Raw genomic sequence first — 24876 nt, 5'->3', positions numbered from 1 at the left:
TCAGGGATATCTAAGTTAAGTTATCGCTCAGGTGAGCAGCTTTTTGTTTGGCTTTGTTTATACTGCATGCACTGTGGCAGTCTCAGTGCCTGGGACTAAATAAACCAGGCATAGCCTGTTTAAAGGAACAGTACGTGATGTCTCATCATTTAACCTACCCTAAAAGACCGTGTTCTAACAGTCCCGGACAGACGGCGGAGCCCCGGAGTAAGCCGTTTGTCACATATGGTGGAGAATGCAGGCAGAACACTAAAAGGTCTGCGGGTTAAAGAACTTTACAAAAAAAAAAAAAAAAAGAGGAGTTTTTTTTTCTCTTTTCTCCTCTCCAAACAAGATGGAAGACGTGGTGAGTGCGCTGGTACGCAATGTCGCTGTCCAGAAAGACGCAAATGAAACCCAGCAACAACTGTTAATAGCCCAGCAAAAGACTAATGCAAACCAGCAAGAGACTAATGCAAATCAGCAACAGACGAATGCAGCCCTGCAAGAGGCAAATGCAAACCAGCAACAGACTAATGCAGCCCTGCAAGAGGCGAATGCAAACCAGCAACAGACGAATGCAACCCAGCACCAGCTGTTAATAGCCCAGCAAGAGGCGACTACAGCTCTGCAAATCGCGAATGCAAACCAGCAAGAGACAAACCGCTTGCTGAGAGAGGAGCAACAACGGTTCGCCCAGGGCTAACAGCAGGAACTCGAGATCTTGAGGGGGACTATCAGTAGCCTTCCACTGGCAGAGGCAGCCCCGGTTCCGAAAATGACCAGGGCAAGCCACTACCTTCAGAAGATGGGGCCCTCGGATGATGTGGAAACCTATCTTCTCACGTTTGAACGCACGGCACAGAGAGAGGGATGGCCAGAAGCTGAGTGGGCCAGTCTAATCGCACCCTTCCTAAGCGGTGAATCCCAGAAGGCTTACTTTGATCTAGAGCCAGCCGAAGCTAACGTCTATGCAAAATTGAAGTTCGAGATCCTCGCCCGCCTCGGCGTAACCACGGCTTTTCGTGCCCAAAGATTCTACGCATGGTCCTTCACATCGGATAAAGCCACCCGAAGCCAGATGTATGACCTCATCCACCTCGCTCGGAAGTGGCTACAACCCGAGATCAACTCAGCAAGCCACATCGTGGAACGGTTGGTCATGGACCAGTTCTTGAGGAAACTTCCCTCTGCCCTACGCCGTTGGGTCAGTCAGAGTGACCCCCATAATGCAGACGAGCTGGTGGCCCTCGTAGAAAGGTACAATGCAGCAGAAGAGCACCCGCAACCCATAGTCGTGGAGCAACCCCACTACCCAAGGTTCCAGGACTCTTCCAGAGACGGTAAAAGGGTACCAGGGTTAAGGGGGGCTGAAGAGCGACGACCGCCTTCACACAGCACCAGTAACAGTGGCTCGCACACTAAGGGCAACAGCCAACATGGGGAGCCGAAAAAAGGCTCTAAGTGGGACACAGACTATGTACCTAAATGTGTAAATTGTTATGAGAGGGGCCACACCACGAAAGTCTGCCCACTAAATGCTGAACCCATGCAATGCAACAGCGTTGAACCTTATTCGCTGTGGTCCCAATGTATGGGCCCTAGCCCAGAGGACCCCTTGAATAACCATATGTGGGCATTTGTAAAGGTTAATGGTAAGAGGGTTCGGGCACTCCTTGACTCTGGGAGCATGGTCACACTAGTGTCCGAATACCTGTTGCCCATTAAGAAGAAACAGGTAAACAGTTCACAAAGAGTGGCAATTTGTTGTATACATGGGGATAATCATGAATATTCCACTGTTGATGTTTTTTTTGAAACAGAGTTTGGTTCTTTAGATTTCAAAGTGGGTATTGTACCCAAACTGGCACATGATGTGTTAATAGGGACCGACTTTCCCCATTTTCTAAAAATGTGGTCCTCCTCTCAGAATAGTGCCCAGAGTTCAATAGCGGACCATAACGAAGTAACAGAAGAAACAAATCCTTTCCCTTTTTCAGAAATAGAGGTTGACAAGGGCCCAAATAAGAAGGGGGAAAGGAGGAGGGCTGTAAAATTCCCTTCCCCATGGCTACCTTGGTAGGGAATACCCCAAATCAAGATGTTGAACAGGCACTTACCACCCCAGAACAGGATAAGACCCTCGCTGACCTAGAGGTCAGTCCTGGGAGTTTTAAGAAGGCCCAGTGGGAAGACCCCACATTAGCGGTAGCAAGGGGGAATATACGGGACCAGAATAGTAATCCTGGCCAACCAGATAGGTCACTTGCCTACCCCTACTTCGAGGTAGAGAATGACCTAGTATATCGGGTTGATAAAAGGAAATCAATTACAACTAAACAATTGTTGGTACCATGGACATTCCGTAATGTAGTATTACACCTCGCACATAGTCACCCATTGGGGGGACACCTAGGGGTGGAAAAGACAAAAGAAAAGGTTCTCCGAAGCTTCTATTGGCCTGGGGTTCTGGCAGAAATTACAAATTATTGCTCCTCATGCCCAGAATGTCAGATCACCGCCCCGTTCAAAGCGTACCGTAGCCCATTGGTACCCCTTCCCATAATAGATGTACCATTTGACCGGATTGCTATGGATCTACAGCAGCGGCAGCTCTTATTCGAGCAAATGCCGCTGGCTGAATGAGGCTGGGAAGCGGGTAGCCGCGGCGCGTGGCGGCGCACTGTGACGTCACGGTCACAAGCGCGCCCGGCTTCCCCGTCTTCCCCGGCTTCCCCAGGCTTCCCCGACACCCCTGGAGTTCAAATCTAGGTAAGCGGGGGTGCGGGGAAGCAGAGGGGCAGAGTAGAAGCCGGGTTCGGGGTGTCTTTGGGGGGGTAATTGCGCGCGATGTGGAGGGGGGGTGCGTGGGGGAAACGCGGCGGCGCGCGTTTCTGACTGGCGGCAGCTGGGGTAGATCCCGGCATGCCGCCGGCATTTACTAGAATAAAAGATGTCGCTACTGTAGTAGGACCCCTAATAAAGTCTGCTAGGGGACATCAGCATATATTGGTAATATTAGATTATGCTACCCGATATCCGGAGGCAGTTCCCCTACGTAGAACCTCTGCTAAAAACATAGCAAAAGAGTTAGTAGTTCTGTTTTCCCGAGTCGGAATTCCTAAAGAGATCTTATCTGACCAGGGAACATCATTTATGTCCCAAGTAACAAAAGAGTTATGTAAACTCCTAAAAATCAAGCATCTCAGAACCTCAGTCTATCATCCACAAACAGATGGTTTAGTGGAGCGGTTCAATAAAACCTTAAAGAGCATGTTACGCCGGGCGGTCGATAAGGATGGGAAAAACTGGGATTGTTTGTTACCATACCTGTTATTTGCCATTAGGGAAGTTCCTCAATCATCCACAGGCTTCTCCCCGTTTGAACTATTATATGGCCGACACCCAAGGGGCTTACTGGATATAGCCAAAGAGACTTGGGAACACGAGGTTACCCCTTACAGAAGTGTAATAGAGCATGTTGCCCAGATGCAGGACCGCATTGCTGCAGTCCTACCTATAGTGAGGGAACACATGGAAAAAGCTCAAGAAGCACAGAGGAATACGTATAATAAGGGTGCTAGGGTCAGAATTTTTTTTCCAGGTGATAGGGTACTAGTTCTGGTTCCCACCGTAGAGAGTAAATTCCTTGCTAAGTGGCATGGGCCATATGAGGTCTTGGAAAGAGTGGGAGAAGTAAATTATAAGGTAAGACAGCCAGGTAGGAGGAAACCTGAGCAAATTTACCATATAAACCTACTTAAGCCCTGGAAAGATAGAGAGGTCTTGTTAACCCTAGTACCCCCAGGTCCGTCAGAGAATCAAGAAACTGACCCAGAGGTTAGCATAGCTGAAACCCTGTCCGTTAATCAGAAACGAGAGGTCCAGAATTTAGTGAGAAGAAACAAAGAAGTCTTCTCTACACAGCCAGGTGAAACTAGGCGTAATTGAGGAATCCCAAAGTGGGTGGAACAGCCCTATAGTTTTAGTCCCAAAGCCAGACGGTACAACGAGGTTTTGCAATGACTACCGGAAACTAAACGCGGTGTCAAAATTTGATACTTATCCTATGCCCAGGGTGGATGAACTTGTAGAGGGACTGGGCAAAGCCCGATATCTCACAACCCTAGACCTAACAAAAGGGTACTGGCAGGTTCCCCTCACAGAAAGGGTAAAAGAAAAGACAGCCTTCTCAACCCCAGACGGCCTCTTTCAGTATAGGGTGCTGCCTTTTTGCTTACACGGAGCCCCCGCCACATTCCAAAGAATGATGGATAAAATTTTAAAACCACATGCTCGGTATGCTGCCGCCTACCTGGATGACGTGGTAATCCATAGTGAAGATTGGCAATCTCACCTTCCAAAGGTCCAAGCTGTGCTCGACGCAGTTCGGTCTGCTGGACTAACAGCTAACCCCGCTAAATGCACTATTGGTCTGGAGGAGGCCAAGTATCTGGGGTATTCAATTGGCAGAGGTTTACTCAAGCCCCAAACACTCAAAGTAGAGGCGATACAAAATTGGCCAAGGCCAGTTACAAAAAAACAAGTAAGGACCTTTTTGGGATTAATTGGCTACTATAGAAGGTTTATTCCCAATTTTGCAACTAAGGCAACCCCACTAAACGACCTCACAAAAGCAAGAGGACCGCTAATGGTAAAGTGTTCCCCCGAAACCGAACAGGCCTTTAGAAGCCTGAAAGAAGCTCTCTGTGCCCAACCAGTGTTGGTCACACCTGACTTCTCCAAAGAGTTCGTAGTCCAAAACGACGCATCTGAGGTAGGGCTGGGGGCGGTACTCTCCCAGGAGTCTCAAGGTGAAGAGCACCCCATCCTTTATTTAAGTAGGAAACTAAATCCCCAGGAGAAAAATTACTCCATAGTCGAGAAAGAGTGTCTCGCAATAAAGTGGGCTGTAGAGACGCTCAAATACTATCTGTTGGGGAGAAAATTCCGGTTGGTCACAGATCATGCACCCCTTACCTGGATGTGTCAAAACAGGGAGAAGAATGCTAGAGTGACCAGGTGGTTCATAAGTCTACAACCCTATAAATTTTCTGTGGAACACAGGTCAGGGCACAAACATGGCAACGCCGACGGGTTGTCAAGGATGCACTCCCTAATATCCATGGTCGCTCATCCCTCGGGGTCTGAGCTGGGGGGGAGGATATGTGACAGAAACCAGGGGATGGTAATAAATTCCATATATAGGGCCCCCAGGATACTGATCAGTTTCTGTCCTGTTTAGGCTGAACAGTGCAGCCTCATATACATGCACTCCATCCCACAGTTTGGCAAGTGCTGGAACTGAGGGATGAGCGATCCAGACCAGAGTTTGTCTGCTGCCTGATTTCTGTCACCTGTCATGCTAATTAGAAATCAGGTACTTAAGACCTATTTCCTGTTTCCTCTTCCCTCTCCCCCAAGAGCCTGGAGGCAGGAGGGCTGCTGAAGTACAGAGGGGAAGAAGCCCTCTCTCCAAACAGGTTTAATCATTCTGTTCGTTTTGTCTAAGACTGCAAAGCTACTTATTTTGTTGGTGGAAGTGGACAAGCCACTTCCAACCCTGAGTCAGGGATATCTAAGTTAAGTTATCGCTCAGGTGAGCAGCTTTTTGTTTGGCTTTGTTTATACTGCATGAACTGTGGCAGTCTCAGTGCCTGGGACTAAATAAACCAGGCATAGCCTGTTTAAAGGAACAGTACGTGATGTCTCATCATTTAACCTACCCTAAAAGACTGTGTTCTAACAGTCCCGGACAGACGGCGGAGCCCCGGAGTAAGCCGTTTGTCACAGTATACATTGTCTTTAGATGTACTAGAACACAGGGACCTTCATTTCCAACCCCTTCCCATGTCTGCACTCCATATTTTATCACTAACATTAATCCCATCACCCTACATCCCCCTCATCCATCCACCCCTCATCCCATCACTCTCACCTTTAGATATTCCCTCCATTTAATAGCACATTTTATTTATAAAATACATAAAACCTATTTCATTATAAATTCAATGTCTTTTTACATGCAGGGAGTATCTAAGGGAAGCAGTGAAGGTGAGACCAGGTGAAGTGCAGACATGGAAAGGGTTTGTAAAGGACGGCATTAACCCTTTCGTTACTAGAGGGGTTTGCATCAAATTTCTCTGCAATGCCCTGCTGCCTCTTTGGTAGTCAAAGGGTTAATAAGAGGTGGGAGGAGAAAACGGGTAAGAGGTAAGGGGGCGAAAGAGTTAAGGAGAAAGGTGGGGAATTTTGGGAGGGTGGGGCGCGGATGTTGAGAGTCCCAGAGGGGAGGAAGGGTCCCAGGGGAGATGGGGGGAAGTAGCATTCCAGGGGGGAGAAATGGAGGGTTAAGAGCTCCAGAGGGGAAGGTGGGGAAAAGGTGGTGGAGTCCCAGGGGGGAGGAGAAAGAAGGTAGTGTAAAAGTTCTAGGGAGGAGTGAGGGAAGGGGTTAAAGGGTTCCAGGGGGGAAAGAGTTAAGGGACCCAGTGAGGAGGGTACGAAGGGGGTTAAGGATCCCAGGAGAGGGGGAGGAAGAGGCTAAAACTCCTGGGGGGAGGGGGATATTAAGAGTTGAAGGGGTAAAAATCGGGGTTAAGAATCTCAGATGGAGGGAGGAAGGGAGGGTGAGGAAGGGGGTTAAAAATCCCAGGGGTAGGGTGAGGAAAGTGGGTTAAGTCCAAGGGGAGAGGGTGGTGAGGGGTTAAGAATCCCAAGATGGAGGAAGGGGTTAAGAGAGCTAGTGAGGAGGGGTTGTGACCTTTCTCCCTGCAGTTGTCTCTCATGTTGGCTCACACGGAGATGCCAGACGCTCCTCCTGCCTCCCTCCCTGCAGTGAGAAACACGGCCAGGAAGAGGGAGTGACAGCATCGTGTCCGAGTCTGACAGCTCCGTGAGAGACTCCACATGTGCGACTGCTTTCAATGCTGCTCTTCTGATCCCCACACTCCATGTAATACCACAATAATAAATAATCTACATTTCTGCACACCGTCAGAAGCATAGGAGATACCGGCACCCCATAATGGGGCCTGTATCTCGGGAAGCAGGGGGTCCCCGGACATAAAACCAACGCGGTCCAGCTCCGGAGACCCCCTGCACATCTATACTATGAATGAAATGTATATTAAAAAAAACATAATTTTCGGACGAGATTTTCGCTGACAGAGGCGGCTCTCTCAGAGCAGCTCTCTCTGCAACAGAAATGTATTGCCTGGTTAGGCCTTTTCAGAGGGTCAATGCTCTCGCTGGCAGCAAATTGCTCGTTTTAGGAATTTTGCTATGAACGGTAATGAAGGCTCGATGAATACCGTGTTAGCAACGCTCAACAAAACGGCGATTTAAATGCCCTGGAGATCATTTTTATGAACCTTTACTGAATATGGCCCAGAATCTCTCACCATGAAGCACCAGTGGATGCAATAACCTCTGCTACATCTGCGTGTCCTTTTTATTGAAAATGTCAAGATTTGTAATGAAATAAAATGGTATAAACTGTCATGAACTTTTTTGCGGAAGCGGTATTTTCATACAATAATAACTAATCCCCAAAGAGATAGGGTAACCAATTGTAAGAACGACAAAAGGCAAAAAGGGAGTCCCATAAAAAGAAGCACAGTCAAATCAATCAGAAACATTTGCTAAATTATAACCTTAGTCTCAGCAGCAAACATAATACAAATGCCATTTATACAAATGGCTTGATCGCTCCCCATATTGTAGTTGCCAAAAGTTCATTTTGTTTTCTCAACATAGTGATGTCAGCAAAGAAGCCCTCATTCTCTTGATCTGTGTAATGATTATGAAAATAACATAAAGCAGTTTGTTAAGAACAGATACATTTTCCTGCAGCATTTTATTAATAATATATGAACTCTCAGCAGTCATTTTGCTTCCACATCAGAAACGGTATCAGTTCCTACAGTAATACATTGCTGTTCTGAGGTGTTGCTGACATCAATTATGTTGAAAGAGCAAATAGCACTTCAACATAACGCAGCGCAGCCTGAAGTTGAAACATTGCACAAATGAACCCCTCCTGGTAACGGAGAGATTAACAGTTTGTTTAGTTTGAAGGTGAAACACCCTTTCTGCACAATGAAAAACACTTGCTAGTTACTGGATACTGTAAACTAAACAAGTTTCTGGATTTCATACTGCTCCCCATTTTTTTACAGGATGGAACTGGGGTGTCCCCCAGAGCTGAACTGCTCTATTTTCTGCTCCAAAGTCCTCCTGGTTCCTGAGATACTTACTGGTGAAGTTACTGGCTTTAAATCTCCCTCCAGGGAAAACAAAGTAGCTGCCAAATCTTGGGCCAATAGGATGGCAGCATCATCAGTTGCAGCTTCCTATTGGATAGCCATTTATATACCCTATAAAAACCAGGAAGTAACACCGGTAACTTCACCGGTAAGGGTTTCTGGAACCAAATATCGCGGTTCAACTGTGGAGGACCCCCCCCAAATCCAAACCGGTAAAAGGGGAGTTAGGGAGTATTGCTGCTTTAAGTCGGCTTCTACTTTCTAGTGATCTGTTTGCACATATGTTTTCCTCTTGTACATCGCCCATAGTCAACTTAACCTTCGTGTCCTTTAGTACTGAAAACCTTACAAATGTACTCTTTCTTATCATATTCGTTGTCCCAATTCCCTTCTTCCTAACTTTCAAGTGTTCTCACTCTCAATATTTCCATTGACTTCACTTCGTAAGTGGATCTCACGTACAATCCATTATCTCTCTGTATTGTGTCCCCTCTCACACTCACCTGCTCATTTCCATTCTTGTATAAACTCTCTTACCTGCCCTGGCATGTTCCTAGTTTTTATAACAAGCATGTAAAAAGTACATTGCTATGCTAAAGAGGTGAAGAGACTTGCCAAAGGTCACAAAAAAGATGATGCTAGTATAACGGTGGTTGCCCGGGCCAATCTCATATTGCCCCCCCTATGTGGACACTGACCCCAGTTACATGAAGTGTAGTGTAGTGCACCTGCTGGCTTACAGAATCCCTGAGTCTCCCGCGGTGGTATGGGGGATGGCATCAGGACTGGCTTATGAGGTATTGCTGAGTTATACTCACTCATGGTACAGCGCCTACATCTCTTCCAGGCCCCCAGCGTAGTAGGGAGGAGTCCCTGAAAGAGAACCTCTATGTGCACTTTCTTCCCAAGTGACTCCACAATCAGGACAGGAGCGATCTCTTTCTTTGGTATCCTTTATTGTCACCATATATGGACAGCCGCCCATCATAGCGGCCGGTCTTCTAGCCGCTCATCTCAGGTTGCCAACCCAAAGAAAGTCCCTGGACACAACTCCTAGTCAGGTCCCTAGAAGCTGTCACTGCTCTTCCCTTACACCCTGATGGAGTAAGAGGAATAGTCTGCCCACACCTCTCCCCTAAGGGAGGGCCACAAAAGCTGCCAAAGCCTTGACAGTTTGCTGGGTCAGACCAGTCTCACTCAGGTGGGTGAGACAACTAACTAAATACAGGATGTGCTGCATATTAAATAGATTCAGTAGGCACCACCCCTATGTCACTGTTAGTGGACACAGAGCCTGATGTCACTTCCTTCACTAGATATTACACAGCACAGGAGTGTGAGGGCAAACCCCATGATTACTCCTGGCAAACCTGCCCTTAACAGGGATTATTGCACAGGAGAAGAAAGGCATGTAACCCCAAAACTACACAGGGCTACACTAGGATACGAGGCAGGGTCTCTCAATACAAAGCCAGAACCCTTTTCCATATCTGATGGACCTCCATAAAATTATATGACTACCGATGTATCCAGCCTCATTGTGCTTAGCGAGAACACAACATATTCTATTAGACCTCAGACGGCCTTATCCTATAAAGCAGGGGTCTCAACTCGAGTCCTCAAGCCCCCGCCGCCTTCTCCGCCCCCCAACAGGTCAGGTTTTCAGGATATTCCTGCTTCAGCACAGGTGGCTCAATCAGAGGCTTAGTCTTTGACAGAGCCTCTGATTGAACCACCTGTGCTGAAGCTGGGATAGCCGGAAAACCTGACCTGTTGGGGGTAGGGGGTGGGGGGCGGGCTTGAGGACTAGAGTTGAGCATCCCTGCTATAAAGTCATATTGCATTGAAAGCCTCAATGAAGGCCCAAAATGTCACAGTTTGCACAGGATTCATCAACAGTTTTGGGACAGAATATTCCACCATATGCCACCAAAAGGGAATGTAAAGCTTGCTATACTATGAAGGCTACACATAAGACGGTATTTTGATTTCTATCTATATGCCAGGTTAACATGTTAATGTGTCTCTAGTCAGTTTCTGCTTTCCTCCTCAACATGTCACGAGCACGAGAACCTGAAGAAGATCTATGGGTTACAGTCACATCTGACCATATCTGCAAGGTCACTAATAAGCATGAATATTTTAGAGCCCTCTACGGAAGTGAACCTTTTTACATTTACGATGTCTCCTCCTGTGCAGCCGCAGGGAATACCCTGGAGATTACACCGGCGGAAACGTGATGTAACGAGAGCAGAATTCACACGCGCAATGGATCGCTGCTGATCATACAGAGCCTGTCTGCCAGATTTCAAATGGTTTCACGCTGAAGACTTTCCTTCATTACATGCAGCCTAAGTCTTCTCCTTTTACCGGAGCCTATTGAGCCGGAAGATCAAGCGCTTCAGAAAATGTTTTTTACATCATTTTCATTTGACATTTTTCTCAAAACAATCAAGGGACCAAAAAGGAGAAGAGGAAAAGTTATTTTGGGGGTGAGGGGTGTGGGGATGGGGGATGGGGGGGGGGGAGATTTGACCTTTATCTGAATCCTTTACTTATCTTTTTCCAGACAAAGTGGGCAGTGACGTACCTGCAGCATGACAAGTTGCTGTGCCCTCGGGAAGAGAAGGGGTTAAAATATATATCCTATATACACTACCGACACACTTTATTGAAGTGTGGTCGGTACCGCAAGCCGGGAAATCTCCCGGCTTGCTAGTGGCCGCCCCTCGGCGTGCCGCGCGTCATAGACGCGCGGTCACGCGTCATCGGGAGCGTGCGCCCCCTGCACGCGTGTCCAGGGGCTCCCCGAGGGAGCCCTGGTGTCCCGCGATCGCGGGACAGCAACAGGGGGTTCCGGGGGACCCAGCGGACCCGGCAGCGGTAGGGAGAGCGCCCCGATCGGAGGGCGCTCTTCCGCTGCTTCGGCGCGCGCCCGTCACACTCGGGCGCGCGCCAGGCTACTGCTGCGGCACAGAACGGGCAAATGCTCGAATAAACTGTGCCGCAGCAGTATAGCATGCAGGGAATTTGTAAAGAACGGTTTTAGATATCAATCATGCCAAGATATTATACCCAAGTCTTGACACCCATAGAGTATTCACTATGGCCTTAAACCACCATAACATCTTTACATATATGAAGCAGCAATCCCCCCTAGAAGTCTATAGGAGTTTAACTCATATAATGTAGTATTTTTTTCCTTGAGCATGTCCTGTTTTTTTTTTTTTAGTTTTTCTAGTGTTTTTCAATTTTCTTAGTCAGGGATGTTCTTAATCTTTGGCTTTTGAGTTCACCCCAGTAATCCTTAGACTGGAATGGGCTCTGGAGAGAACTTCATGTAAATCTCTTGGACACTTAATATTTGAAACGCTTATTATATCTCCTGAAGAAAGCATCAGATGTTTAAAACAAAATCAGCTTTGGAATGGACAAGAGTAGATCTCCCAAAGTAATGCAAAACAAATATCAATTACAGGCTGCTGCTTTAACATCTATATGCTCTTTGTCTTTAATAATATAAAATAATGTCGGTTAAATACCATCCTGGACCAATTACACTTCATGCGAACTTGTGCAAATCTTTTCATCTCTGTGCATTCCCGGGATCACAGGTGCATTTTATAGTGCATATTTTCTAGTAAACTATCTAAATTGCAAATATAACTTGGGTAGTTATCATAAAAAATTTTAAAAAAAAGAACAAATTCACATAAATTCAAATACTCTCTCCAAAAAGTAGCTCACATTCAGCCACCAATGCTCAAAACAGAAGTTAAAAGTTTTGATAAAGACAGAAAACATCCAAGAATTTCCTATGGAAATACCTTAACGGACCTATGCAGCTTACCACACACACACAATGTTTTGTGTAATAATACGCACAGCTGGTCTTACAGGAGCCAAAATCATGTAGGGTACTTGGAGAGTGTGTGCGTGTAAAAATGTGATTTGATGGGGTGCTTCTAGCAACTGAAAGGCAGAGCCCTGCCGCGTAACAATGAAATGTCGGTAGAGAAGGAAGGGACCAGCTGTGAACATGAGAAGGAGAACATGAAAGGAAAAGAAGAAATGTAGAAAGATGGACCTTCAAGTACCATTTACTTATTCAACGTTATGTATGGGTCACTGTGGGGAAAGTGTGGCACTGGATAGAAGAGGGATTGGCCCTGTAGATGGTTATTATTACATGTAGGCTACAGATTTTGCTTTTGTTGATTAATTATTGCATTTCCTATGGACCATGCAGAGGCACAGACTGTAAGTATACTGTTACTTTACATGGTGAAAAAAGGGGGAGGGGAGCGCAGAAATGAGCTGAAATGTTGTGTGAACTATACAAACAGGGATGGGTGTACAATTAGAGGTGTGAAGAATGCACACATATGCAGGTGTAACACATCAATGGTTTAGGAATATATCATATCAATATCACTTACATGGCCATGTGTAAGCATGGAATATGTAAAAGATTTCTTTGAGAGATTTGTTCTGATTGTCCAGTCTCCAATTTCTCTCAAGTCTACAGATAGTCACAGCAGTGTGTGAAGGATGTGTGAGATGTGAGTTTCCTGGTCACATGGGGGGTCCCTCAGTGCTGGACAGCAAACACAGAGAGATAATAGTTTAAAAAAACAAAACCAGATATATTTATTATACACAGTAGCAATGAGCAACTCACATCAAGTAACTTCCTCTGACGGTGGCAGCGGATTCCAGGATCGCTACGGCACAGAAGGGTCCCTGCTACCGCGTCCAGTATAGGCTGCTGGAACGCAGCGATGCCCAAGACCTACGGTGGCCGTCGAGTGCAAAAATACCACACAGATGAGAGCAACGCGTTTCGCAGTGTCTACTGCTTCCTCAGGCTCAATGATTCTGTGCGGTGTCTCCGTTCGGCTTTGAAGTCTCCCCTACTGATTGTGAATTAGAATCCTTGCTGTGGGAAGTGTGCTATCAATGTTCTTACTAATGCAAATGGATTAAATGTGGATATTGATATAGGTTCATTTGTCTGACTGACACTCTCTTCCACAGATCATCACCTCTATCGTCAGTATTTATGGCCTCCTGAATGTACTGTAATATATGATTCTCCTCTGGTTCATAAATTATTGACAGTAGACATTATCAATCTCTGCCCCTATGGCCCCATTCAGCAGGAGAAGAGTGACAGGCATTACGGTTGTTGCCAGAAGCTATAAGGACTTTGCGGTTTGATTTTAAACTATATTGCTCATTAGCTTGTGATCTTCTGCGATTGCTGGATATTTTTTTAGTATTGATTGCTCATATGGACAATGGTTGTTCTTTGTTCTAGGTGCTCTGCTCATTATATTTGGGGTTACATGGTTAAGGGAAGTACCTTATGTTCCTCTGGGAGGAATGGGCCTGAGGAAGGGGTTTTCTCCCCGAAACGTTGCCCCCCTTATTTACCCTTTTTTCCCACTTTCCCCCTTTCCCCACCTATCCTTGTTTTCCCACTCACTTTCCCTGTGTCATGTCCCCATGCTACCTATGCTTTTAGGTTTTTGTGCTATATTTTTTTGCCTGTGTTGCATTTCTCCATGTACATGTTTACCTTGTGCTTGCATTAAATATTTTTTCATTTGGCATTTATCCCGTTTTGAGATTTGTCTAAGAAGTCAGTGAGTGCTGGAACAATAATTAATATGGTGTTAATTGTTTAGGAGGAAATCAGGTCCTTCTTTTGTTCCTTGTTTGCACTCTGCACATAGCTATTAGTTTTCCAATATTGAGAGTGCTGTCTATCATTGTTTTGTTCTGTACTTTAATATATGATTCTCCTCTGGTTCATAAGTTATTGACAGTAGACCTTATCAATCTCTGCCCCTATGGCCTCAAAGCATAATTTTAAGATAATTTTTTGATAATCGAAAAGGTTTTAAGATTTTTGAAAGAATGAAATATTATGTAATAGATTGTAATTTTTATCAATGTAAGGTTTTTATGTTTATATATACACTCTTAACGATCAATGTTTAATATGTACTCGATCAATGTTTTCAAACCTATAGAATTTGACTATTATAAATGAATCATACAGAAAGGTTTGGTCCAGTTCCAAGACCCAAACATTTTTGATATATGTACTGCGAACCTAAGAACCAAGATATATGCTCTGGTCTGGTTAAAGCCGTTTAAATGGGAATATATATATATTAACCATTTTTTATGTCTGCATAACTCAATATATTTTATAATACGAATTCATGTTTGAATATGTAATTTTGTGCTAACATTGGCAATACAGTATATAGTATATGCGAAGAAATCCATATGCTATATATCTCTATACTACAAAATGGCTACTGGCCATCTGCTTGTTAAAAGATGCTGTGGGCATTAGTAAGAACATTGAGAGCACACTTCCCACGGCAAGGATTCTAATTCACAATCAGTAGGGGAGCCTTTAAAGCCGACCGGAGACACCACACAGAATCATTGAGCCTGAGGAAGCAGTAGACACTGCAAAACGCTTTGCTCTCATCTGTGTGGTATTTTTGCACTCGACGGTCACCGTTGGTCTTGGGAATCGCTGTGTTCCAGCAGCCTATACCGGAAGCAGTAGCAGGGACCTTTCTGTGCCGTAGCGATCCTGGAATCCGTTGTCGCCAGCGCAAGAAGTTACTTGATGTGAGTTGCACATTACTACTGTGTTTAATAAATATATCTGTTTTTAAAAAACATATTATCTCTCTGCGTTTGCTGTCCGGCAATAAGGGAACCCCCACGTGACCAGGAAACTCACATCTCACATATCCTTCACACACTGCTGTGATTATCTGTGGACTTGAGGGAAATTGGAGACTGGACAATCAGAACAAATCTCTCAAAGAAACCTTTTACATTTTCCACATGGGCGTATTATGGGGTAATATTGATATTATATATTCCTAAACCATTGATGTGTTTAACATGCATATGTGTGCATTCTTCACACCTCTAATTGTACACCCACCCCTGTTCGTATTGTTCACACAACATTTTAGCTAATTTCTGCGCTCCCCTCCCCCCATTTTTCACCTACTACCCTATTTCCTCGATTCTAAGATGCACCTTTTTTCCGATTTTCACATGTCTGAAATCGGGGTGCGTCTTAGAATCGATGTATTAAAAAAATACAAAATAAAAAGTGTCCACAGAAATAACCCCCTCTTTTCACTTACCATGTTTCAGGAGAGGTCCCATGTCAGCGGAGGATGAAGCGGGCGGTAGCAGGAGAGGTCCCACGTCTGCATATGGTTGAAGATGGACAGCGGGCGGGAGTGCGGCAGCGGTGGCAGCAGCAGGACAGGTCCCAAGTCTGCAGGTGAATAAAGATAAGACGACAGCGGGCGTGCGGTGGAGGTGGCGGCAGGAGATCATAATAGCAGGAGATCTGAGCAGAGCTTCATAGGGGAACAGCTGGGGATGAGCACACTGTAACCGGAAGTCAGACACCGGTCAACTTCTGGTGTTACAGTGTGCTCCTTCCCAGCTGCTCCCCTATGCCGTTCTGCTCCTGCTCAGCTCTCCTGCTATTATGATCTCCTGCCGCCACCGCACGCCCGCTGTCTTCTTATCTTCATTCACCTGCAGACTTGGGCCCTGTTCTACCGCCACACACCTGCCCACTGTCCATCTTCAACAATCTGCAGACGTGGGACCTCTACTGCCTCCGCCACCGCCGCTTCATCCTCCGCTGACATGGGACCTTTCCTGGAACATGGTAAGTGAAAAAGTAATTTTCTTTGATTGTAAGGGCCAAATTGATGGTGCGTCTTACAATCGATGGCGTCTTAGAATCGAGGAAATACGGTATATACTATATATATATATGAGGATCCTGGATAGATCCTATTGGTTTGAGCAGCACGAATTGGACTCCATCATAAGGCACTGGCAATAGGGTGCTTGTAAGGGTCCACCTTGACGGTAATTTTACCCCGTTATTTGTATCGCATTATAGAGAGAGTGCCTTAGTTTTTTCCTCCACCATGTTACTGTACATGCAAGTGTTTTTTTTTTTTTTTTTTAAATTACAATTATTTTACTTTTAAGTGTTTTAACACCAGTTGACTTTAGGGCAATTGGGGCCCAGAAGATCCCCATGTATTTTTAAGGATTAGATCCAGTTTGTTCTTATGATGGTGTGGGCCATCTACAAGAGTGGTGTGACGTTGGATTTATATTTTCAATTCCTTCAGCACAATTGAACCCAACCAAGCCCTTAAACCCCCACAGCACTAAACATATATGTGTTTTATTGGCTTACAAGTTATTGTATGTATGAGAATTGCATTTTTATTCTATATGGACGTGGCTACTATGGTTAGTAGGGCCCTATGGTATGCTACTCTTGGGGATGTTAGAAAAGTGTAAACATTACCCCTGAATATTTTTAGAGCCCAGCAAGGCATGTATTAACTATGCCTAGCTGTCCTATATGGCTACTATGTGCGTAATCTTAAATGCCAGTCTATGTATTTGGACATACGGTATTTGCTATCCATTATATGGATTGTCAAGAAAGGCCTAGCACCAGCCTGAGAGTTGTAATAACAGTCTGTAATAGTTTTTGGTGGTAGTCCAATAGTGAGAGTGATGAGACTTTAGTAAATAGCATCCGAGTGTAATAACTACTCATTAATATGCTCATTTGAATGACTCGCAACAAACATGTCACTAACATATTACCCCGGCGAAAAGCCTCATTTATTTTTACCCTGTTACCACTGAAGATATGCCTTTGGTCGGTAAGATAAAATCCAGGATATCATGTGATATTGCATTATTTGTGAAATAGCAATATTTAGCCCATTGAAACAAAACAACTAATTCCCAAAGACGAAATATGTGCCTTCTGCTCTATCCCTAAAAATCTGATACTGCCAAGCAGAAACAGTATATCAGGATGTCATAATAAATTAAATTAACAATTAAAAAAAAAAGAATTACAATGTCACAATAACACAAAGATATAACTATTTCCCTTCAACTAGTAATGCATATAATTACTGCGCCTATAGCTGCTTCTTTCTTGGTCCGTGGACTGAATATTCTCTTAACTAGAGTAGGAAATGCACAAAAAAAAAATGTAAAATGACAAACCCACACACTTTATTTCTTTGGAAGATGAACTTGGATGTGTTACAAAAGATCTCAATTTCTAACAACACGTAGTACATCGTTCATGTTTTTTAATGCATTCAAAGAATTAGATGCTTTGTGCAAATGGATTATGCTCTCCTTCATTTATACACAGTATCAGCTTTGACCAGTTCTATATTCTGTTGACTAACACGCTTACATCCCTGTACTTGTCAAGCCGAAATGCAACCTATGGATTCTGTACAATTAGACAATTTTTGAGCACAATTTGGGATCAAAGTTTTAAGGTACATTGCTCCAATTTTTCTCCACGTTCCCCAGCTCACCACTTCCGAAGTGTCAGTGGGACTGAAGCAGAAGTTAGACGGTGCACATATTATAATGAGATGTATCAAATTCTGCATCTCTGCGTATCGTTATTTTCTCATCTTACTCTACATCAAAAAATCCACCATGTTTAAAGGTACTGCAACCCTTCCTTGCTTCTTACAATCTGCGCCCTCAGAAAAATAAGACACTCAACCAAAAAAAAAAAGAAATAAAGATAAACAGAGAAAATAGGTAGTGTTGGATATTTATAATTATACAATAGCTAAAATATGTATATATCCACTCAAAAACACTGTTGGTCTTCAACTCTTGAATCTCATATTAACACTGTTCTGGAGAGGGGTGTTTCTCAGAGGGACATATGTGATCCCAGTTTATTGCTGGTAATTCAGCTGATATTTTAGAAGATATTGAGTATATGCTGGTTTGAATTTAATCGCTTGGGAAGCCATTAAATCCTACAATATGTATTTTTTTGTTTTGCCTACTTTGGCCCAGATCCCCAAAAAGGGGGATAAGCTTTACAGCCCTGAGACGTGCTATTGGATGTTCCATTACTGTCAGTGTATCGATGGTTACAGTGGGAGAGTATGCAGAGTATTTATTTGTAAACCAAGAGTACCCAGATTTTATTGGCAAATCTACTTTCAACTTCTAGATCTCTTCCCTTCTATTTTTACCATGAATTTATTGTAGAAACCTTTCCAGTATGTGAGTAATATAGGTTTGTCCCCGTGTTTAACAGGGTTTTTTTTTTTAAATAAAAAATACAGACAGACAATGTAGCTACATTTTTTTTATGCGCTAATATAGTACAATTCAGCTGATAAATCAATGTCTTCTCATGCAATTGTAGCCCCGGTAACAAATAGTGGGCTACCTATCCTTCTCCTACTGGAGTAAGCCCTGTTAAGGGCAGGCGCCAGTAGTAATCATGGGTTTTCCCCCCACTAAGCCCTGCCTTGAGTGATAGAGGTAGGCCCCTGACTCTGTGGCAGGCCTGAGACAGAGGGGAGGTCCTGCTGACATCATGAGGGGCAGGGCTGTATCTATTTAGTGGACTGCTCCTGTGTGTGTCTGTGTTCAGTCTGAGAGTCTGTAGGAGAGTTCTGTCTGGGATCTAGAGAGTGTGTGTGAGGAGTCCTGCCCTGGCAGTTGTGCAGGAGTGGAATCAAGAGAGAGTGGAGAGTGCTGGAACAGAGAGAGCATGGTCTGGGAGTTCAAGGAAACAGGAGGGAAGACACTCAGCCATACTGAGTAGAGCTGATAGCACTAAGTGCTGTGGACCAATGCCCCTCACCCTGCTGAGGGGGTGAGGGGGGGAGAGATCTACCCTTATCCAGAGAGTACAGCCGGGAGGTGGGGGTTGGGGTATTGAAGCCCCAAAGTACCGCCTGGAGGAGAGGAGGGGAGAAATATACCTGTACATTTGGAAGCACTGTTGTACATGAACTGCTGCTGCTGCTGTGCGCTGTAAAATTGCTACAAGGACAATAAAGACATTGCTGGTTTTATATAAAAAGAGACTGTGTGTGAGATTGGAATCTCTCGCCCCGGGACCAGGGTTTTCTCTGGGAAGATTCCAACCTATCCCCTAGGTTTCGCCAGAAAATGGAGGCGCTGCACCACCACCACTAAAGATGAAGGCATATACCCCAGAAGCCTGGCCCTGTCATCCCCCACACCAACGCGGGAGACTCAGGCCCTCCTGTTCCAAGCAGGTATGCACCACCATTATACATGTAGCCAGCCCTCACTACAGGTGGTCCAATCTGCGGGGGGGGGGAACATGGGTTACACAATATAGATTTAACTCCAAACAAAAACAGCACAAATATTGAATTGCACCTAAGTGGTGCTAAGGTATAAGACAGCACAGGTATAAGGCACTTTAAGTGAATGTTATCCAACAACATAACAAAAGAAAAGTGTGTAGATAAACCGTTGCGTATATATTAGTTTATACTGGAATGTTGGAAGTATACAAAGGGCAGTTTCACACAAACCCTCTAAAACAATCACACACAGACGGAAGCCTGAAAGGAATCCCCAAGAGCTTCTCCCCTCTGCATAGAAACAGCGTGCTGAGGGTTAACACCTGGTATTTCGTGCAATGTGTTTTGTCAGCCCTGCCCTCTGCAATGTTTACTGCCCTGGAATAATGACTTGCATAGCACAGCTGAATTAATTCAGAACCTGTTCAGCCCACATCTGTGTCGCCCCAAATGGGACAGCCAAAGGGTGTCAGCCGTTTGATGCCGTTAGCTGATGTTGCAGCTGCTCTGTTATGATTCCAAAACACAGCAATCTTCTCATCCCCCTGTACCTTATGTTTCCGCTTACCCTTCCTTTTAGATTGTAAGCTCATTGGGGCAGGGCCCTCTTTACCTACTGTAACAATGTATGTTAATGTTTGTTATTGTATTGTCTTTCGTCCTCCAACCCTATTGTACTGCACTATGGAATATAATAATAACAACAACACAGAATGCTGAATATACGATACTTTTCTGGATCCATAGAAAAAAACACAAATCTGAGCTATAATTAACATATCAATCACAAAGGCAGAAGAAACAAAGTTAAGATTTGGCTGGTTTAGTGCAACAGCACAGATTAATGGCACTGTGGGCTTCATGGGGCTCACTGCCTATGGGAGCGGCAACGACTCACATGACAATATCATCATTGGAACTTTCACTCAGAGCACTGACAGGTAAAAAGGTCTAAAGACAATAAGCTCCCTAAATTATGTTAATTCCTACAGAATTAGAGCTGTATTTATCAATGGGATGGATCTTCCCAGTTACATAAGCAAAAACGGCAAGTTGTGAGTGAGTGAGATGTGAGTGTACGCACGTCTCATACAAACAAATCATTTCTCCAGTAACATTTTAATACTCACTGGTTCAATGCTACATCCAGGATGAACGAAGACCCAAAAGCATCAACTTGAAAGCTGGCCTGTGCAACATGAGTGGACTGCGAAGAGACAAAGATGGGTTGGATTTAGTATTCAGAACTAACGGACATTATAACAACTATTACCTTTCACTTTAACCCCTTATCTCCGAGACAAGCATTTCTTTGTCAATGCATGGGGGGGGGGGGGGCGGAGGGGGCAGCGGCGGATTTCAAGATTCGCCGCCCCCTAGGCTCGGGCCTCACAGGCCTAATTGGAAATCCGCCACTGGTGGTGTGTCTCTGGCAATAAAGGGATTCACATGAAAAGAAAAGACTAAGATATAAGTGACACGTTATGAACTGACATTTTGAGGATAATACAGTCTTTTTTCGTGAGGGTGAAGCTGGATTTTTATTTTGTGTCTTTTGGAAAGAACAAAGCAACACAAATATGTTCAATGTGCGCCTTTTGAACACACAAGGTAGGAAGGGGGGAGGGGGATAGTCCTAAACAAGAGAATTGTCTGCACACTGTAAAATCTAATGCAAACATACTTAGAATTAAAAGTATAGCACATAACCCACACACCTGAGAAATACGCAACATTTCGGACTAGCAAGATTCTTTTTTTAAGCGGAATTTTTTCGTATCACTGTGCGCATTCTAGTGTTGTGAAATGGCCTTTCACCATATTAATAATGACTTCTTTAGACAGGGATAGGGTGCCCATACGTCCAGGATTTTAATTAAACGTTCCGGTGTCCTGGCAATTTTCTCAAAATCGCACCAATGTCCTGGTTTAAATTTTTTTCCCCCCTGTTTGGACTCGCTCAATACTCTTAAAACCATTAAAAAAAAAATAGACATTGCATGTTCGTATGTGAGCGATCATGTCAAAGAATAAACATTTTTAATATAATGGTAAAGTCCGCTGGTATGAATAAAGAGAATAACATGCGATAACACAGAGTTTGATACATAACTCTGCTATTCACGGCATATTACTGTTGTGCAAAGAATACGGTCCCGGATACCATTATAATATATATTCTTAAGTAATGTCATGTGTTTATAAATCCTTTTTAAATGTCCCAGTTTCTACTTTTGAAAATCTGGTCACCCTAGCCAAGTAATTATGTTAGGCAATGTAGTGTGATGTTTGGATACCTGCTGGGTTAAACAAGAAAAGGTCAAAAGTGTCCACTATCAAGGGGCACTAAGTCGCCATAAACTCATCATCCCTAATAAAAATAAATTAAAAAAATTATTACAATCATTTAAACATATGTTATATACCTGTATCGGAACCGTTGATGTAACCGTTAACCGTTAATATCTACGCTACAGTTTTACTTCAATGGTTTCACATTCATTAGGTACATGATTGACAAGCTCCTCCTGTTTGTGCTCTGCAGAGCTCTGCTGTGCAGCTTTGGGTATGTCTAGTTGAGTTAATGTCACTCCAATGGGCACGGTGGAATAATGGAAGTTATTCCCCGAACGGCAATACCCATTACAGACTGTTAAAGGCCATTAAGTTCACTAACAATTGTTAGGTGAATATTCATCTGTGTCCGTTATTAACATTGCTATGAATCTGTCTTCACGGTGAGTCTTTGAAGAAGAGCTGAACTCTTGGCCATCAAAGAAAAGATGTCTTTACGGCATATTGAATGTGTGACCAAGATGTGGTCATATACTACTGCTGCTCTAAACTAGTATTAATCCAAACTGGTCCTCCCAAGGAAAATCTGTGCACAATACACTAGCAGCTCCCTAATATTTAGTCAAAACTTTGCAAATGTTGAAGTCAGCCATGTGTACAACCCACTGACGAGAGAAAAACTAAACACAATTAATGCACACTGCTTTAATCACTCCTCCTGTCTTCCCCTTTTATAACATTTCCAGTCTTGGACAAAGCAGACTAAAACAGCTAATTAAATCAGATCTTTCTAGGTTTCTTTGTTCGGTAATTAGACTACTAGAATTCCTCAGACTTTATACCAACTGGTAAATAGAATAAACATATTTATGCTGTGAATTACTTAGGCACTCATATTACTAATGTAACTCTCCCTGACGGGTTCCCAGGGAGTTTACATCAAACGTCTCTTATTTTGGCTTACTTACAGTTGATTACCTTGTCAGGGTGCTGGATCCGTGCAGGCTGGGCATTGGTAATGCAATGATGGGTGCCAGGAACTTTATTCATACAAACAGCATCTTTATTAATCATCACTGATACAGTCTCTGTTACATTGTACACGTTACTTCATGTATAGTTTCACCACTGTTCTCTGTCTGTATGCTCTTCCCTAGATGCCCCCTATCTTGGCCTGCTAGGAAGGTGCTGAGGCTTGACCAATACCTAAACTGCCAACTGCGCATGCATGAGATTTGTCCCGGTTTTTGCCGTGACAAATCTGGTCACCCCAATTCAGAGGAAGTGTACAAGTTCAGATCAGTGACAGCAAGGTCCATGAGTCAAGGCAAACATGGTGCAATTCTGGGTCAAAGAGGGCAAAAAAGACCCAAACCACATGTCAAGGATTGGACTTCGGCTGGAGTGGATCCCAGTGGCAGGAACAGCAGGAGCGTAGTAGGGGTCACAAGCCGAGGTCCAACTCAGGCGGCAGATAGCGTAGTCAGGTAACAAGCAGAGGTCGGCAACGAGGAGACTGGAACAGGATGATAGCAATAGCTAGCACAGCAGTAAACACAGGAACCTTGCAGGAGCTAAGGAACCAGTATAAACAGGCAAGGAGGAACAGGAAAGGGAGGTTTATATATGCAGGCTGAGAGGTGGAGCACAGGTGCAGAGGTGTCAGGTATCAGGGTCTGGAATGTTCCATAGTTTAGCAGCAGCAATCCCGGTGGACAAGTATAGATACTGCAGGCTAGAACAAGACATTGAGAGTGGCAGCAGTCCCGGTGGCTAAGCATGGGAACAGCAGGCTAGAGAATATGACACCACCAATAAATCCTTCTGAATATCTCAAAGGTGGTGGTGCTTCTTCAGGTATGATAAAGTGTCGAGAAGGAGACATAATGAAATTACTCCCCCCTCCCAAGAGCGTTCTCCGGACGATCCTTGCTAGGCTTGTCTGGATATCTCCGGTGGAAACCTTTGACTAGTCGCGGAGCATGTACAAAATCTTTGGGTTCCCAAGACCTCTCCTCTGGGCCATAGCCCCCCCCCCCACTGAATCAGGTACTGTAGTTTCCCTCGGTGTAACCTGGAATCCAAAATTCTCTCCACAATGAATTCCTCTTCGTTATCTACGAGGATGGGTTCAAGTGGTGGAATTCTCCGTCCAGGAAACGGATTCTCACGGAAAGGTTTCAGCAGAGAAGAATGAAACACAGGGTGTATTTTGATGGTCTCAGGAAGCTCTAATCTGAAGGACACTGGATTTATTAGTGCTGAGATGCGAAATGGCCCAATGTATTTTTGGCCCAATTTAATGGTTGGAACCTTTAAACGTAGATTTCTTGTAGAAAGCCAGACTTTATCCCCCGACTTGAAATTCAGGGGAGGGTCTGCAGTGTTGGTCTGGTGCTCTTTTGTACTTCACTTGAGTCTCACGAAGTGTCTCTTTGAGGGTCTCCTGGATGTCTCGCAGAGTCTCCAGTTTCTCTGTAACTGCCGGAATGGGGCCGAAGATGGAAAACAAGGAATAAAGGTTGGATGAAATCCATAATTTGAGAAAAAGGGACTCTTCTGAGTCGATGAATGATGTGAGTTGTTGTATGAAAACTCAGCTAATGGTAGTAAATCAATCCAGATGACAAACAAAACATTGTAAGTATTGTTCCAAAGTCTGATTGGTCCTTTCTGTCTGGCCATTGGATTGTGGATGATAGCCAGACGATAAATTTAAATGAATTCCTAGAGAGGAACAGAAGGTCCTCCAAACTTTTGAAGTGAATTGTACCCCTCTATCGGATATGATCTCATGAGGACCCCCGTGAAGCCGAAACACCTCTTTCACAACTTGGCTGTCTGGTCTGCAGAAGGAAGATTCTGTGCTGCAATGAAGTGAGCCATCTTTGTAAGTCGATCCACCACTACCAGGATGGTATTATGTCCACTTGATCGGGGCAGGTCAACAATAAAATCCATTGATATGGACCCCCAAGGACGAGTTGCAACCGGAAGAGGCTGCAGCAAACCCACAGGTGATGCTCAAGGGGTCTTGGTCCTAGCACAAGTCTCACAGGAGAGGACACAGTTTTTAACATCTTGTGCTAATTTAGGCCACCAAAAAGAGCGAGGCAACA

The 24876-nt window shown here is 44.4% G+C and overlaps 1 protein-coding gene across 8 annotated transcripts in view; it reads right to left on the bottom strand.

Moving 5' to 3' along the window:
* Positions 1-24876, bottom strand: part of ADAM22 (ADAM metallopeptidase domain 22) — a 280087-nt gene that overhangs the window by 231782 nt on the left and 23429 nt on the right. For all 8 annotated transcript variants that reach the window (XM_075587468.1, XM_075587460.1, XM_075587463.1 and 5 more), the window contains exon 3: positions 20593-20669. In XM_075587468.1, the coding sequence (XP_075443583.1) occupies positions 20593-20669 (77 nt within the window). The remainder of the gene's footprint in view (positions 1-20592; positions 20670-24876) is intronic.

The sequence above is a fragment of the Ascaphus truei genome, chromosome 2 (genome assembly GCF_040206685.1).
Source record: "Ascaphus truei isolate aAscTru1 chromosome 2, aAscTru1.hap1, whole genome shotgun sequence".
In the NCBI taxonomy this organism is placed as follows: Eukaryota; Metazoa; Chordata; class Amphibia; order Anura; family Ascaphidae; genus Ascaphus; species Ascaphus truei.
Note: the sequence above shows the minus strand (reverse complement) of the source record. Positions and strands in the feature narration are given on the sequence as shown.